Here is a 15,967-nt window from a genome sequence, read left to right as displayed (position 1 = left end):
AGGATACTTCAAGCAGCGGATCGTCAGAAGATAATACGGAAGAAATAGATAGAATAAGTAATGAAGATAGCTCTCTAGAATCTATAGTATACAATTCAACTTCTAAAAGAGTTGAAATGTTAGCGTACCCAGAAGAAAACAGGACTAGATCGCGATTAACGACTGAAACTAATGATGATGTGGTTGCAAAAAAATCAGAAATTAATTTAAGATCTAGAAATAAACATAAACAGCGGGACCATTTTGATGCATATGCTGAATACTTGGCTGGCAAATTAAGACTGTTAGATGAACGATCTTGTGCATTCGTGGAGAAAGCTTTTAGTGATGCACTTTTTAATGCGGAAATGGGGAGATATAAAGAAGGAGGGTGCATTGCAACGATGTCTTCATTTAAGAAAAGTAGTAATGTTAATCAACATAGAAATTTGAAAACCTACAATTCTGCTGTGACAACCACCACCTCAACCACAACTTATACATCATCATTATTCAATAAGTGGGATACAACTGTCAAATAACTTTTATATACTAAAAATGTGTCTTAAGTTTTGTTAAATATTCGTCCCGTTTCGTACATTTTGGAAAAAGGAAGGAATCTATGGGTTCCGGTAATTCTGAAGCTTAGAAATAATTGAGAATATTCCGGAATTAAATTGCATTTCGTAGAAAAAACATTGCCGCTAACTTACAGAAAACAAGAGTATTTTTTTGGAATCAATGTGCTCGTTTTCCAAATCAAACAATATAATGATCGCTTTTCTTTCTTACAACCAATTTACCCTGCGTTTTTAAGCAGCTTGAGTGAAGGTTTGGTCTGCAGAACTGGAACTTTTTATGATTTTCTCATATTGTTCAGTCCACTTTTGTGACTTTCGTCCTGGGTTGCTTTAGGATGCTTGGACGAATGGTATATTCAGATCGCTCGAAACTAATCGGTCCTAGAAATGAACTGAAGAAAAACTTGTTGATCATAGATTAACCCAACTGCCTCCTTAAAATCGTTTTATTGCATTTTTAAAATATTTGTTTCAATGCGTTATGAGAAAGAAGTCGAAATTGTACAGGTTAACTAACGTCTGTTAACTGCAATGTTATTAGATCAATTTTTCTTTTTCCATGGCTACTCGAGCTGGGATAATGAAACTTGAGATCTTTCATCCTCCTTAAATCTATTATTTCGTCGATCAAATCGATGTAGATTATTGCTCCATCCCTTAACAACCCTTATACAACTGTCCTACCGGGCAGTTTTAAGTACAAAAACTTGTTTTATTGTGATAGAATTGTAGCCATAACATAACTGTACACCTATTGTAAATTTGTATCTATTAATGAATAAAGTTCTATTCTATTATTATTGTAGATAAAACCAAAAGTTTTTCTGTATCCTTGAAACTTACACATTTATTTTTGCTTTGACTTTGTCGTATGACCTATTCTTCCAAGGAGGCTATTTACTCTCTTTGTACTACATAGGTGGTCCATTTCAAGTGAACTGCTTGGGCGGGGGAAGTGCAACTGTTAGTCCATAGTGCTGAAACCTCCCTATTATGCAATAAAATGTGTAGCTGTAACACTGTTGGAAAGCACCAGATTAGCATTGTCTAGAGTCTCCTCCAGATCTTTGCCTACCAAATTATTGTAAGACATGAAAAATCTTTCATCTACAGGGGAGCTCATTCTCTCGATCACTTCTCTGCCAGAATACATCAGGTAATTAAAAAGTGACTGAAGTGATTTGTAATGTGGTGTAGCCACCGCATGTACATTTATTTGGATGGCCAGCCGCCTTTTGGGGCCTCTTGGTATAGATAGATGACTTCGCCGTGCGCCCTGGGGGAAGGTTGTACCCGCTTGGTTCCAATTCGATCCAGATTTGGATAACCCAAATGGCCTGAATTTTGCCACCATTCGTGTAAATCTGTTGTTTATGAAACCTAGAATGATCCATAGGATAATAGATTCACCAGTTTTGATAGTTCGATGTAATCACAGGATGTGACAGGATCAAATTGAATGAATTTGTAAGGCTTACTAAGTACTGAATATTTAGGTATGTGGCTGATAAAAAGTCCAATTCCAATTCCAATCAGTGGAGCATTGTCTCGAGGTTTGCCTTTAGACCAGCCTTTTTCTACTCCTGGGAGGTGGGGGATGATGGGTAGTGTTCCACCTCTCAGTGGCTTCAAATTCAGTCCCTATTACAGCTGCCACTGCTGCTTCGGGAAATGGAGTGAGTGTTCAACCAGATTGTTTTTCCAATCGTACCATCTGTTCGAGTACACGTTTTCCATTTAAAGATTGAGAACAATTTAGTTATTGGATTTAGTTATTCCAGGCGTTTACTTAAAAGTAATTAACTAAAGTCTTGAAATAACTTTGAACTTTACTTTTTAAATACGTAACAAATTAATCCTAAATTTTGATATCTCCTTTGGAAATTATATTTAATTTTACGAATGTTAAATGAAATAGTATTAAACACTATTTGTATTGTGTAATAATAAATTTCTCATACTTTAGTGTTTTGTTTTCATATTACATACAAATATATACATTTTTTATCGCATTTTTGTTAGTAATTTTATTATTTTTGTTTTTAACCTTATTATTTCCTACTGTTCTTTGTATAATTTTAAGATTCCATTAAGTTGAGTAGTCTGGAAGCTTCTTAATATTAGTAGCTATATTGTGCTATATTTTATTCTATATAGACATAGAATTAGAATTCGGCCACGGCTGCCGAACGGTTGAAGGCGAGTCCCGCAAAGCTAATTTTTATTGTTGTACGTACTGGGTTCGATTCCCAGTCTAGGCCTTGGATTTTACTTAATATTAACAGGAGAAATTACAGTTAAGTATTTTTACTATCTCGCCTCCATCCACGACACTTAATCTGTAAAACTTAACAAACATCCATTCCGTAATCAGCATAAATGAAATATGAAAATTACCACCACTACGAACTTGATATTACAAATCATACTTTTATACAACGAATTCGACGATTTCCGATTCTGTTGTTTTTTTTTTGACAGTATTGTTTTAAAGTAGGTTTAAAGTCTACCTTTATTTATTTTTATTTTTTGTTAGCCTACTGCAAGAGCTGGTCTGCTATTCCTTGATTTTCTTAAATCTTTAAAACAGGCTCCTTAAATTCGGATGCTGATTTGGTTCAAATGTTCTGTCAAAATGTTCTAACATTTAATAGTCTTTCATAGGGAAGGGATTAGCTCAGTGATTAGCGTATAATGAATTCCAACAAGGAGATCCCAGGTTCGAATCCAAATTTTCTCGTCCTCAGTTTCTTAAGCTCACTCTACGATGTTGGACAGTATTATCTGTAAAGAAAGAACATTGTTCGGAGGCTGATAGTGTATTGAAAAATCTCCGGGCGCCGATGACTTAAATTTAAAAAAGAAAAAAAAAAGGTGCTCGGGAGTAACCTAAAAGGTAGATTCGTTCACTCATAGGGTTATGTATTTCCTTGTTAGCTGTTAAAGATTATTATTATGCCAAAATTGAAGGTTTGAAGTTTTTTCTCGAATGATCTATTTGTATACATATAGCTTCGTACGAGATATTTGAGATTTGTGTGACCTAAATATCTTTTAGTTAGCTTTTTATTTTCCATCATCTCTTTGGCCAGAACTTAATATTTTACTGTAATAATTTCACTTTAATTATGCCTTAAAATAACGCATAACAAATGACGTGTTTTACTCATACATTCCTAGGGTTATTTAGTCTTGGCGCCTCTGCATCATCCGTAGACAAATGATTTCCTTAGCAATGGATGCAACCAGTTTTTTTTTATAGTACAGGTGGGTCAATTTGGATCTAGGCTCGCCTTTACATATTGCAACCTGTGATAACTTGATATTGGAAACAAACTTAGCTATCTTATTACTTCAAAAAAACTTCACTAAAATTCTGATAACGACTTGGATGATCCTGATTCTCTAAACGTAGAAAGGTTTTTTGACCTTTTAGCCACTCTTTCGATTCAATATACTTTAAATTTTAAAATCTAATTGTTTCCCCTGATACAAACCATCTTCTTCTTCTTCCTAGCTAGGCGTCTATTAAATGGAATTGGTCACGGAGAGAAAACTAATGTTCAAATAAACCCTTTCTTTACTCATTTTCTAAGTAATCCTGTAACACTTGAATATTTTTCTATTTCAGGAAATAGATGGAAAAGGACTTCTCATGTTGAACAAAGATGACTTAATTTATTACCTCGGCTTTACTTCTGAGTCTGCTATGAAGATTCATGAAAAGATAATTTTTTTAAGAAGCAAAGTTACCTAGCTGAAATAATCCTAGCTTTTTCTCCCCTATGTATGTGAATGTATATAGTAATGTATTATATAATTGTAAATTATTGTACAGTTACAGAAAAATAATCGATTTCTTTGAAAACTAACAATGACAACAAGTGTTTTTTTTTAATGTGTTATTTGTGCATGTTGTTTGTATGAGGCAACATTTATAATTATTACATTTCTAATTAACGATATTTTGCCCGTTATGGCTCGAAACGTTTTAAATATTTTATTTTTTTTGTAACATTTTAAAGCCTCATTAAAATAAGAATTAACACTTGTTTCTCTGTTAGTTTAAATTTGAAAAAATGTTGAAATAGGGCTGAAACAACCCTTGCGTGACTGCATTAATACAAAGTAGAGAATGTGAAATATCATACAACTTTCTATAATTACTTTGTTGCATTATTATTAAAATAATTTTTAATTTCTACTGTGATCTTGATTCTATCCATAGTATGTATGTGCACATAACATTATATATTAGATATGTTAAAATTTCTGTTGTTCCCGTAATTTTTTTTTTTTTATTTTCAATTATAATGTATTATTTTATTATTGATTTTGTGTCTGTGTCTATTTCCCTTTTTCTACCTTTTTATTTTTATTAATTCCACAGTGTAACCCCGCCGCCTGCAAAGTTGTGAAAAATGTGAATAAAAAAGGCTGCTCAAAAATAATAATAATAATAAATAAACGTAACATTTAATTAAAAGAAAATTAAGAATTTTTGTTTATTGTTTAAACATGTAAATTTTTAATTAATTTATAGTTTATTTTTACTTTTTTTTAAGTGACTTTGTATATCAAGATCTCTAGTCTTATTAAAAATTGTATTCTAGTTTAAATTAAAATAATTTTCATTATATTTATGAAAATACCTTTTAAATTTCGTTTTATTAAAATAATACCTGAAATAAGTTATAATGAAATAGAAACAAACTAATAGAGGGGGAAGTGTTTAGACGCTACTAATATCTACGAGGAATTTTGCTAATAAACCTATAATCCAGAATTAAATGACATTATCTTCAATTACAAATGAATATCTATAATTGAAATTACAGAAAATAACAAAAATTTTAGATTAAACTAGTACTTATCTCAACATCCCTGAATAAACAACCTAATCTGAAAACGTTTCACTTCAAAATGTTGCATGCTTCAGGCAACTGGACTCGACATTTGTAGAAGAAATACCTTCACCGTACCACAGTTGCAGATTCCATGAAACGGCCCGCTTTGTGACTTGGCTGAAGCAGCAAAACAATTACATTTCTGCCCTGCTGTAACACCTGATGTCTCTAATGTGGACCAGAGTAGATTTTAAATTGGTTAATTCAAAACAGCTTCCAAAATGAATGTGATAATTGGAAGGACTGTTAGGTATAACGAAAAGTCAGTGTTTTCACAATCCATTGATGCCCTTCACATTTTGCAGCCTTTATAGGTTACAAAGATCAAACATTTCGTATTCACCTAGTTAATTTATTTACACTGCTAAATTCTTTATAATTCCTGTTGACGTAATTGATGTCTTCGTCTTACAGATATAAACTTCTTTGGTGACGAGACCCTTCAACTAAAATAAAGATTAATTTTGAGCTTTGTTTTAATCCATCAGATAATGTTTCAAGAAGGTTTATCTAAGTTTCCTTTAAGAAAGGTTTGATAATTTTCTTTATATTCATTCCTCTTCGTTCAAAAATTGTAAGACCATTGAAATTTGATAGCAATGTAATTAATTTAAATGGGGTTTTAAACTAGAAGGTCTTTTGCCTAATTTTTTTTGAAAGACCTATTGGATTAGTCTTTCAACTTAATAAAAGCAAAAACTTTTTCCTTCAGATTCAACATAAAAAAAATTGTTTATTTTAATATTGCTTCACTGTAATTATTAAATATAACTTCACAGAGATATTTGAAATATTTCTATTTTTATTAAATAAAAATAACAACACGTAATTATAATTAACATTTTTAATAAAAATTAAAAAAAATTCCTCAAGATCACAGCGAGATTAATCAAACTGCAAAAAACTTTTAAACTGCTCCATACTTATCTTGATTATCTCCGATCCATTCTTGATCAGTTTGAGCACCTACTGCACAAGCTAATAAACTCTGTACACTTCTTTCTTCGCCAGCTGCGTATATGTAACCATTTGCCTTATCCACAGCTTGATGTACTCTTATTAGTGTTTTTGTATCTTCAACATTTAACGGAACGAAAGAAACTAAACTATAATTTTCTATCATTTCAATAAGTGCTGAATTCCATTTTTTATACCTAAACGGTTTTAAAAATGAGATAACGAGAAATGAGTTTTCAAATTCTAATTTCTTTTTATTGAATTTGGTTACTTACTTGGCAGTAAATTTATCACTCTGTAAATATTGAAGTATGTAGTTTAAATCTAGAACCTCTGTATAGTAATCCAAACCAAATGGTAATTTATCAGCGAATGTTGACATTAAATCTACTTTAGATAGTACATTAACATGAGGTAATTCCATATGGAGCATTGTGGACAATGTTAATAGTAACGCTGATATAAATTTACCTGTAATGAAAAAATTAAGAAACGTAAAAGACAAACTTGTAAAAACTTAAAGAAAAATGATTAAAAAAATACCTGGGTCGCTGCAGTAATGAGAATCAATCAGGCAAACTGCACATAAACTGAAACCTGCTTTTTGCAATTTTTGCATTATTTCCTTCATAGAATTATGGTGTGAATACAGTTCCACCTGAACATCAATTTATAGCGTTAATTTCAGTGTATCCAACTATCTTTTTCTCTTTTTTTTAATTATTAATTTAATAGACAAAAAGTACCTCTCTCCAGCAAAATGATCGATTTAACAATGCAAAAAAAAAAAAATCATTCTGAGGAGCGATGATATAGATAAGTTAATCCAGAAATATGACAAAGGCGAAATTGAGCAAAAAAGGCCATTAACTGATATTAACTAAGAAGTATTGTTAATTGTTTTTGGTGATGATTTATTAATCCAGAGGAAGAAAAGACTAAGCCAATTTCAGAGTTGTAAACATTTTATTAGATGAAATCCTTAACGTCTTAAAAATATATAAAAAATAAACTCCTGACCTGGACAACAAAATAATATAACGTACCTGGCCTGGACAATCGAAAATGAAATAATGACTTTTAAAAGAATTCAGTTTTCCTAAAAACCAAGTAAAATTCTTTTCTAAATATTCAATAGAATATAAAAGTCCTCCATTTGGCCCGAGCTGTTTGTGGATCATAGCATCTTCCACAGTAATCAGTTCCGCTATATCCACCTTACACTCATAAGGAAGAGTATCATTAGCAGGATCTGAATAAAAATATTAATTATTTGAACCACTTTTTCAAAAACCAATTAAACTTAATGAGCTGGCCTTACCAATATTGACTATTATAACTTTTCGACCTAATTTTCCCAAATGTTCGCTCATTTTTTTACAATACGTTGACTTCCCACTGCCAGGAGGCCCGATTACTAGCTGGCCAAAAGTATAAGACATTTTTACCTATAATGAAAAGATTTATTTGGACCATTATTACAATCAACTACTATAAATAGATTTTGGACATCATGCCATTAAAAATAATTAAAATTTACCAAGTTCTGTGTTTGTTTAATACTTCCACAAGAGCATTTAATACAGATGGATTTATTTCTTTCAGCGTGAGAGCGAATATAGTATTTTTAGAAATTGCTATTTTTTCTGAAAGCAATCTAACTGCTGCAAGTGTCGGGATATCTTCTTTACCAAAAAGATATCTGAAAAGCGAATCCAAACAAAAAATACCAAATATATTACATAAACTTCCTCTCGTTAATTAAAACTTGATGTTCACTTATAAAGCTCCCTAATATAAAAATTATTACTCAATATTAGCACCCACATGAATAAATTATCTCCAAAACCATATTCGCGCAAGTTAAGAGAGAAGTTAATAAAGTAATGTATTCAAACCAAAGTAAATAATATTCTGATATATAAAAAAAATAAACAACAAAGGTTTTATGATCAGATAAAAAAAAATTCAAATAAGCATTAATTAATCACTCACGTTAATTTATACACTTCTTCCTGATTTTCTAAAGCTGGATCAGTATCTTTTCTGACTCTTATAATGTTACCAATTTTCTTGTACTGCGTTATTACAATGAATAAATTATCCCTACAAAAATATGTATAAACATTTTAAAAATTTATTGATATAAATGGCTCAATAATTGAAAGCACACTTACTGAAAATTGGAAATAACAATATCTGTCATAACACCATTAATCTTGCATCCTACTGTATTTATCTTCATGTTAATCTTGAGATAATTTTTGTCAAATCCCAAATACCATAACGCTTAAGGAAGGGTAAAAACCAATTTTAAAAATTTATGTAAATTTGATTTCACTCGTCGGTCGCTCTGGCATTACAGTAACCTCTCTTTTATATACTCATTTTTTAACCTCCTCAGATGGCACAGCAAATATACATATCGATTAGTAGTGGAATGTAATTCTACTTTCCGGACCCCACTAAACAATTTTATTATCTGCATTATTTTTAGGCCAAATGTAAATATTATTATAGAAAAAATCCTACCTTTAAGAAATTTAAAATTTACAAATCTTAAGTTGTTACAATATGCAAAAATATTATCATATTAAAAAATTTGAGACTAAAAATAAGAAAGAGAAAGAACAGTGGGAATAGCGATTAGAGAAAGAACTTGTTACAAGAAGAGGGCCCTAAAACATAATTATGCAATGTATAGCTGAAGCGCCAATTAACAATGTTACCCAATTAACAAATATCCCCACTAAATAATATATCTATTTTTTGATTATTTGACTACTCGCCCTCACACTTTCTATAGAAATCCTTATTTTTACTTGTCATCCTCAAAGAAAATAAATACAATAATGGTTAAATTTCATTTATTTTTAAAAATATTACAGTTACAAAGGAGGATTTGCCCTGTATTTGAAAGAAAATTTGGGAATTTTATTTTTTATAGGAAAAGAGAAAAAAATTGTCAAAGTTGGGTGTTTTTCAACGTTATGCTTTTATAATCCATGATACTTTATGATAGAGATGTCTGACTAGAGTAGATATGTTTTAGGAGACGAGCAACAGAGCGATCTACTACCCTGCATCACTTCGTACTGAAAGTAAATTGTGATTACAGCTGTTTATATAGAGTGTTAGTGCTACCTGGTGGAAAAAATATGAACTAATTTTGATTTTTCTTAGTTAAAATAGTGATTGTGCTGCTACCTAGGAGTGACAGCATAAACTAAAGTTGATTATTTTATTAACTCCAATGTTTTTATTAATTATTAGGTATGTAGCTTGAGCTTTTTTTTAATTAGAAAATATTACATTTAGATGGCATTAAGTATGTGTTAATTAATGATACCAGAAGTAAGCTAAAATAAATTATTTTATGCTGAGAAAAATGCATAAAATGCATCTTGCTTGTCGAGTGTGCAATAGTACTGTCAGACTATATAAGTGAGTGATTTTTGCAGGGTGGGTGGGAGGAGCAAATATTTTCTGAATTTTTAATTAATAACTGGCCGCCCTGACACTTCCTAGGAGCTTCTTACAGCTCACTGTCCGGTGATGGACAGTGTTGTCTGTAACGAGAGAACACTGTCCGGAGGCCGGCAGTGCACTGGAAAAAGCTCCGGGCGCTAATGACCTCAGCTGTTGATGCGCCAAAAAAAAAAAAAAAAAAAAAAAAAAAAAAAAAAAAAAAATAATGGTTGAATTTTTTTTAATAATTCTTATTTATACTTTCATGTTTATAATAGAGGTTTTAGACTAGACACACATAAATATCCCATGATACTCTCTTATGTTTGATGATTGAGATGTGGAACTAGACTAGATTATATTTGGAGAGACGAGCGACAGAGCGTACTACTCCCCTGCATCACTCAAGTCGTACTGAAGGGAAATTATGATTACAGCTGTATATATAAAGGTTTACTGCTGCCTGATGGTAAATATTTGAACTAATTTTATTTTTACCTGTTTTTACCGCTCTCTAACGGCATTTTTTAAAACTAATTTATTTTATTTTTTCTGATTTTATCGCTCTTCCTTTTATTTACACAATACTTAAATGAAATTTTTAGTTAGATACTTACCTGTACAGTGCTTTATTTGCAATTTTTTTTTTTTAAATGAGTCAATGGGAAAATATATTATAACGTCATTAAATTTGTTTAAATTATTCTTTATTTTGTTACCAATTATACACTCTTTTTTATAAAACAAAAACATTTAAAACAATTACATCTTTTAAGTAAAAATTCTTAAAATTACCTCTACAGTAACCCTACAGTTACGATCTAAAATTATGTGATTGTATAACAACAAAAAGCAATGTAATGCAATGTATTGTCGTGGTCAGGCATTCTCGAAAAGTAAGGTGTTCGAAATATTTCTGTTCAGGTTCATTTTGTAGTTTTTCATTTTTGTACTTATTTTTTTTATTTTGTACCCATTTATAAGGTGTACATATTTCAGTCATTAAACTCTTGTTTTAGAAAATAAAATAAGACGAGTGAAAATGAAAAAATATGTTGTAAAACTGATTTCATCCGTCGTTGCAAACCTGTTTTTCTATTCTGACCAGTTCATATTTTATCCATTTTCAGAGATTGATTTTGAGTAGAGAATCTGAGGTTTACTGTGTTCTAGATGTACGTTTACGTTACTGTTACATATCTCCCTTGGAAAGAGCGACACTGTTAGTACGACAGAGTCAACAAATGTATATAAAATCTATGGACGGGCGCCAAAAGAAGTAATCAGTTTGTACTAATAGTAATATGCTTTAGTTTATGTGTGAGTCTGTTCACCCGTACACCTTAACTTTCACAGTGTTGTCTTTTCCAATGGAGATACAGTAACTTAACTTAAAGAATCTTAGCAAATCCTAAACTGGTCAGAAATATATATATCAAACATGCATGCTAAAACGGATAAAATCAGCGAGCTTACCAAATAATTGGTCACATACACATCAAGTGATCTGTGAACCTCTGCTTTGCAAAGATGAGGTTACAATCGATCCACGACCCATTTTTCTCTCTCTTCGTTACCGTTACGCTTTGTTCCCATTATTTTATAAAATGAAGTATTTATTGGTGGTTAATGATTTTTTAAAGAAATAAAAATATTGTAGTTTATTTACGCTTTCAGATCAGGAGACAAGAGAAAAAGCATTTACCAGCGCAGGAAGGCGCTTAATAAATATTAAGTATTACTTATAAATATTAAATATGTCCTATAAAAATCTCAATTTCATTTCCTGTGAAACCTTTAGCTAAAATTAAAATTCTTGATAACAGTTAATTAATAAAATTTAATCACTAATTTAATATTTCGATTTTCAGATTTGGCACTTCAAAGTGAAACATTAGTATCATGCTTTAGGTTAGACATATAATACTAAGAATGTACTTTTTACATGCATGAAATATATTTTGGAAATGATGATATAATTTAACTGCTCAATATAACTTCATCAAGACTTCTTAAACCCATCTGGTCTTGATCCATTTGCGTACACTCACTTAGTGATGTTTATCTTTTAGGGAAGGAATAAAAACAGCGTTGTGTAAATTTAAATAAATAAAACCTAAAATGGAATAAAAATTGTCTTTTATTTATATGTACAGAAATAAAGTATAAAAAGAGTTTTACAGGGAAGGAGGTACTTCATATTTCTGAGTTTTTATGTATATAAATATGTATATATGTATAAGCTATACATGGAAAATATAAAAGTACACAATAAATATATTGAAGGCATTTCCATACTCCAGGTGTGGAAATAAGGATAAAAAATGATTAATTCTTATAATTAGCAAAAAATGGTAAAAATTAAGATTTGCCAAAAAGACTAAATATAATTTTCTTTATTAACAATTTTTGTTTTATTTTTTGGTTAGCCATTTCTTTTTCTAATTTATCAAAAATTGCAATTAAAATATAAATATATTTACTACACATCACAGTGTAATTACACAATTTTTTTAAATATAAACTAGTTATTTTTCTCTTTCTCTAAAAATTTGAATTTTCTTTAATAGCGAAGCTAGTTAATGGATAATACTGTTTAATGTGTTTTAAAAACTTTTATCCGGTTAATAAATATAAACTTGAGGTTTAGTTTTATTTATAAGTGTGTTCCTTGATTTCAACACAAAAGTAAATTTCAAACACATGGAAATAAAAAAAAAAAAAAAAATCGATTTAATGTTTATTTAAATACAAGTAATAAGATTGTCAACAAAATTTCTTTAAATTAAATATAGTTGTTCACTTGGAACACACAAAGCATAAAAGGGAATTTGAAGATGCTTAAAACATTGTTTTCTAAAAAACTGACGAGTTTTTTTTTTTTTTTTATTTCTAAGTATCATTTTCTTTTCAAGACTTCTTTGCAAAGATAAAGTTTTGTCAAATGCTCACGTAAAAAAGGAAGGTTAACATATTATAAATCACATAATATATTAGAATATTTATTCTTTTTTTTTGTAAAAAAGGAAAGAAAAACATAAATATATATTTATATATATATATATCACATCCTGGCCAATCAAAACAATACACAGAATTTGTTTATCACAATGTTTATAAAAAAAAGAAGAACAAATTACATTTTTGTAAGCAATAAGACCCAGCTCGTAGAGAAAATATAATAAAATTAAATTTTTTAAAACAGAGAAAAACAAAATATAAAACAACTATTATTACACATATGAGAATTACAAACTGCTCTGGAGGCCCACTACAACGAACTGAGCAAATATTTGTTTGTTTGTTGTTGTTTTGCCAATTACAATAAATATATGTATAATTAATTTTTTTTAAAAAAAAGAGAAAATATTACAATTTTTTTTTTCCTATCAGAACATTAAAAAACAGAATGCACTGTCGCTATACAGGGCATAACGCACTGGTGCGTAAACCGCACTACAATAAATACCATCCCTACATTATGTGGAATGGTCTCCACTTATAATCTAAACATAATATTTATATATTTATATCTTTTATATATAAATATATATATTATATACAAAAAAAGTTACAAACAGTAAAAAATTTGTTTTCTTTGTTGATGTTGTTGTTTTAGTTTTTTTTTTTTTTTTTTTTTTTTAAACCGTGGCTCTACAAATTTATGGTGCAGGTAGCATTTAGCAAAAGTGATATATATACATTAGCTTCTTACTTAGTAACACTGTACAGCTATAGAGAACTCTTCTGGCTGCCAATCGTCATGGTCTATGGAACCTGCCAATAGATATTAGAAAAACATTATTTTCAAGATTGAGAATCCTCTTTAAGTAAACTTAGGACAACAATATTTTAAGGTTGCCCCAAACAATGGAATTTTTTCATTTTCTAGGGGGGTGGTCAACCCAAATGATCTTGTAGGGCCACTTTGGAAATTGTATGTATCTATTAGATTGGACCAATTCAAAAAATTATATATATAAGTATAAACAGAAGCAACGTAATGAAATAAAAACAGCATTAGATTTATTTGCTACAAACACTACACTACAAATGAAAATATGGCACAAATAAACGAATTTTGTATAATTAGAATCACCATACCTATCATTTAAGGCGGCCACAGGTTTGCCACTCCTGTTCTAGAGCATTCATGTTTAAATACTCACTGATTTATCAAGCTTATTATGGCCTTTATTATTATTTTTTTATTCTTAAACCCATATCTGAGAACTAACAATTTAATGCTTTCTGATAAAAAAGAAAATACAACATTTCGATTTCATCTACTCTGAAAATTTTTTTTACTACGTGAAAAAAAAGAAGCTTAAGATTTGTTCGAGAAGTTGAACGGAGGGGACGCGATTTAGCAGATAGATAGAATTCGGCTGTAAACCATTAGAAGTGCTATGTACTTTCTTTGCTTTATATACGAGGGTGGTTTGTGAGTCCGTGTGAGTGAACACTTGGCGCGTCAGTGCTCTTGTTGCAGGAGAGTGGTAGTGACGACTCTTTGTTGTTGTTCCCGCGTAGTGATTTGTGACAATGAAAAAAAACCTGAGATTCGAGCAGTGATTAAGTACTTTGTAAAGAAAGGTATGAAAGCAAAGGAAATTCATGCCGACTATCAGAACACACTGGGGGACTATGCTCCTTCATATTCAACTGTTGCCAAGTGGACCAGCGAGTTTAAATTTGGTCGGGAGAGCTTAGATGATGATCCGCGTAGTGGACGGCCAAAAAGTGCTACGACCCCAGAATTTATCGCAAAAGTGCATAAAAAGGGTCATGGAGGATCGTCGACTGAAAGTGCGAGAGATTGCTGAAGCTGAAGAGATGTCATCTGAACGGGTATATCACATTTTAACCGAAGAATTGGGAATGAAAAAATTATCCGCAAGATGGGTGCCGCGGCTCTTGACATTGGACCATAAACGCACCAGATTGGAAATGTCCGAACAAAGACTGGCCCGTTTTCAGTGCAACCAACAAGATTTTTTTGCGCCGGTTTGTGACTACAGATGAAACTTGGGTGGTCCACTACTGTACCCCAGAGACAAAGCAGCAGTCAAAGCAGTGGAAACATGCTGGGTCACCACCACCAAAGAAAGCAAAGGCAGTACGTTCGGCCGGAAAGTTCATGGCATCAGTTTTCTGGGATGCAAAAGGCATTCTGCTGATAGATTATCTTCCTACTGGCCAAACAATTACGGGGCAATACTATGCAAACCTCCTAGACCAACTACAGGAAAAGATACGCGAAAAAAGGCCTGGTTTGGCAAGGAAAAAAGTCATCTTTCATCAAGACAACGCCCGCCCGCACACAAGTGTTATTGCCATGGCAAAACTTCAAGAACTGAGGTACGAATTGTTGCCACATCCACCTTATTCACCTGATTTGGCACCATCAGACTTTCATCTCTTCCCCAAGCTGAAAATTTTCCTACAACGGAAGAACTGACAGCCGAATTGGAGAGGTATTTTGCAGGCCTGGAGGAATCTCATTTTCGGGATGGTATCAAGGCATTGGAACATCGCTGGACCAAATGCATTAGTCTACAGGGAGATTATGTTGAAAAATAAAAGCAGTTCCACCGAGGTAAGACACTTATTTCTAGTACATTCCGAAAACTTTTCAAACCACCCTCGTACATCTAGTTGGAATTAGAGGGTTAAAGTAGAATAAGTTCTCACAGAAACAATTTTTCCTTGAATAAAAACACTAATATGGAAGTTACATAGCGAACTTCAATGACACCGCCAGTGCAAACTCTCACGTAATATCCCTTACAAAAAATTGGGTACACTTCAATAACAAACGGAATCAAAATAATCTGTGAACATTGGGTTTACCTTGTTAGGTGCCTGCTTTCTTGATGTACTTCCATTTCGGAACTTTTAAATTCGTTAAGTTCTTTACGAATTGCAGCTTTATCCTTAGGCGTAAGCCTCGTCCATGGTTTGTCGGCCCGCCGATCATAATCATGGGCTTGTGTTACTTCGATGTAATCGTTGAATCTTATTATCTGTAAACAAAATAATTCAAACATTAAACATTAATTAGGATTTTTCTCG

General features: G+C 31.3%; 4 protein-coding genes across 27 annotated transcripts in view; 1 reads left to right on the top strand and 3 right to left on the bottom strand.

Moving 5' to 3' along the window:
* The window catches only part of l(3)mbt (lethal (3) malignant brain tumor), a 28,647-nt gene extending 23,424 nt beyond the window's left edge, over positions 1–5,223 (top strand). For 6 of the 9 annotated variants that reach the window (XM_074127581.1, XM_074127575.1, XM_074127574.1 and 3 more), the window contains one exon: positions 3–4,175. In XM_074127581.1, coding sequence (XP_073983682.1) covers positions 3–521 — 519 coding nt within the window. In that variant the 3' untranslated portion in view covers positions 522–4,175. The other 3 variants (XM_074127580.1, XM_074127579.1, XM_074127577.1) reach the window with 3 other exon arrangements.
* Positions 5,224–6,180: 957 nt separating this feature from the next.
* On the bottom strand, positions 6,181–8,102 carry LOC141453949 (GPN-loop GTPase 2). Its single transcript, XM_074127608.1, has 6 exons — positions 7,965–8,102; positions 7,746–7,872; positions 7,471–7,676; positions 6,968–7,082; positions 6,700–6,895; positions 6,181–6,621 (listed from the first exon to the last, which is right to left on the bottom strand). The coding sequence occupies exons 2-6, from the start codon at positions 7,864–7,866 to the stop codon at positions 6,375–6,377; spliced, it is 885 nt and encodes a 294-aa protein (XP_073983709.1). The 5' UTR covers positions 7,867–7,872; positions 7,965–8,102; the 3' UTR covers positions 6,181–6,374.
* LOC141453950 (proteasome assembly chaperone 3) lies at positions 7,961–8,821 on the bottom strand. The gene is made up of 3 exons (XM_074127609.1): positions 8,602–8,821; positions 8,420–8,530; positions 7,961–8,126 (listed from the first exon to the last, which is right to left on the bottom strand). The coding sequence occupies exons 1-3, from the start codon at positions 8,667–8,669 to the stop codon at positions 7,961–7,963; spliced, it is 345 nt and encodes a 114-aa protein (XP_073983710.1). The 5' UTR covers positions 8,670–8,821.
* Positions 8,822–12,014: 3,193 nt separating this feature from the next.
* Positions 12,015–15,967, bottom strand: part of LOC141453943 (phosphatase and actin regulator 2) — a 365,561-nt gene continuing 361,608 nt past the window's right edge. For all 16 annotated transcript variants that reach the window (XM_074127585.1, XM_074127588.1, XM_074127589.1 and 13 more), the window contains 2 exons: positions 15,746–15,918; positions 12,015–13,669 (listed from right to left, as the gene is read on the bottom strand). In XM_074127585.1, the coding sequence (XP_073983686.1) occupies positions 13,654–13,669; positions 15,746–15,918 (189 nt within the window). In that variant the 3' untranslated portion in view covers positions 12,015–13,653. The remainder of the gene's footprint in view (positions 13,670–15,745; positions 15,919–15,967) is intronic.

This window comes from Rhodnius prolixus, unplaced genomic scaffold (genome assembly GCF_049639745.1).
Source record: "Rhodnius prolixus isolate KJV_2025 unplaced genomic scaffold, Rpr scaffold_9, whole genome shotgun sequence".
In the NCBI taxonomy this organism is placed as follows: domain Eukaryota; kingdom Metazoa; phylum Arthropoda; class Insecta; order Hemiptera; family Reduviidae; genus Rhodnius; species Rhodnius prolixus.
This window is presented reverse-complemented; position numbering and strand designations above follow the sequence as displayed.